The following is a 1,720-nucleotide window of genomic DNA, read 5'->3' as shown; positions in this document are numbered from 1 at the left end:
TATTTAAGGTCTGTATGTTATGTAACAGTTTCCTAGTCCTAGAGCTGTGATTTGATTTAAAAGAGGAAAGAGAAAGGAAGCAACTTTTGCCATCTTTTATTCTCAAATTTAAACAAAGCAGTCAAAAGCATAGATTCCACCAATACTAAACTCAGCCTATATGAATCATGCTCACTTGGAGATGCCGACGTTACTACAGTGTTCTTCCTTTTTTAAAAAAGAAAATAAAATTATTTATTTATAAAGAGAAAAATAAAAACTCAATACCTCCACCAGAAGAAACCTTTCTTTCGTTTTTCCTTCCGATTTTATACAAATTCAGGCACTATGAGGGAAAAGGAAAATTTATTTAAAACGACAACGTTTTGCTCAAAACTCAACATGTCTGTACATGACCATTTGACTATAATGCCTTCGCCTTCTAAACTCACAATTCCAATTTCCAACACAGCATACCGTGGGATCGGATCATACAAGACTAACCCCACAAGAAAATCACGTGGCATCCAAGTCAAATGCCTTCCAACAATAGGGCATTTTCGTAAATTCAATTGATTGGGCCCATCGAACAGCATGAAAACATAATCACGAACATGGAAGTGAAAAAAAAAAAGAAAAAGAAAACAGTTCAAAAAATAACTTTGTTTTTTGTTTGTCTTTTCTTAAATTACCTGTGATTTACCGTCACCATCACGCGCCTCGACGACAGATGCCAATTTCTGGAGGTTCAACTTCACAACTGTATCGGCAAAGAGCCGTGTGTCCTCTTCGGTATTGCCTTCCGGGACATCGACGACGTACGATTCTAAAACAACGGTCCAGATCCCGCCGTCGCGTTCGAATCCATGCACAGTGGTCACCGACCGGTAATTCCTAAGCCTGTGCTCCCCGCCAATGATAGTAAAACCGCTGATTTGTCGGTCATCGTCCAGTATGTCGAGCCTCTCCGTACTGGTGGCAGCCGGTAAACCGGATATCACGTTGACATCACGGGTGGACCCCACCCTCATTGTGAAACCTGGCTCCACGGTGCAGCTCTTGATAAAGTGCTTATAGGTCTGAGGCTTGTCGAAACGACGGACTATGGACCAAATGATGTCGTTTGGTGCGTTTATGCGTTGGGCTAATAGAGAAGAACATTGGCCTGGGCCGACTCTATAGGTGTGGAACTCAGAGATGAGTGGAGCTAACTCATCCAACTCGGACTGATTCAATCCTAGTGGAATCGTCAAATGATGAGCTGTGTAAATTGGCTCTTGTTCTGCCTCTGCCATTGAGCTTGAGGACTCTGGCTTCTCCATAGAGAGAGAGAGAGAGAGAGAGAGAGAGGAGACAAGCGGGGGCTTTAGTTTTCTAGATATACAACACAAGAGCGAGATTTTGTACAAAAGACGAGGGTAAATAGGGAAATTAAACTTTTTAATTTATATTATTTACAATATTTGATTTTTTTAATATTTTAAGGATTAAAAAATTAGGTTTTATGAGATGTAAGAAAGGTGGCAAGTGGGTGAAGTGGACAGGTGGGTTTCAGTCATGTTGGTTGCTTGCGAGATCAATCTGACTGAGCCACACAGCCGAACTCATTTTCATTTATTTTATATAATTTATTTTAGTTAAAATTTAAATTCAATATATTATAATTTTTAAAACATTTTTAATATTATTAAAAATTAAAATTATTATTATTGCTTTTGTTTTTTTTGTTTGCATCATATCT

At 38.7% G+C, this 1,720-nt stretch overlaps 1 protein-coding gene across 2 annotated transcripts; it reads right to left on the bottom strand.

The window, feature by feature from the left end:
- Positions 1 to 268: 268 nt before the first annotated feature.
- Positions 269 to 1,328, bottom strand: LOC110636281 (abscisic acid receptor PYR1). Of its 2 annotated transcripts, none has more exons than XM_021785928.2 (2): positions 672 to 1,328; positions 269 to 519 (listed from the first exon to the last, which is right to left on the bottom strand). In XM_021785928.2, the coding sequence occupies exons 1-2, from the start codon at positions 1,299 to 1,301 to the stop codon at positions 496 to 498; spliced, it is 654 nt and encodes a 217-aa protein (XP_021641620.2). In that variant the 5' UTR covers positions 1,302 to 1,328; the 3' UTR covers positions 269 to 495. The 2 variants fall into 2 exon arrangements, with proteins under 2 accessions (XP_021641620.2, XP_021641619.2); XM_021785927.2 differs by having other exon boundaries at positions 269 to 515.
- Between the last annotated feature and the right edge of the window lie 392 nt (positions 1,329 to 1,720).

This window comes from Hevea brasiliensis, chromosome 18, assembly GCF_030052815.1.
Source record: "Hevea brasiliensis isolate MT/VB/25A 57/8 chromosome 18, ASM3005281v1, whole genome shotgun sequence".
Classification (NCBI taxonomy): Eukaryota; Viridiplantae; Streptophyta; class Magnoliopsida; order Malpighiales; family Euphorbiaceae; genus Hevea; species Hevea brasiliensis.
The sequence above is the reverse complement of the archived record's forward strand: the minus strand, read 5'-3'. Positions and strand labels throughout refer to the sequence as shown.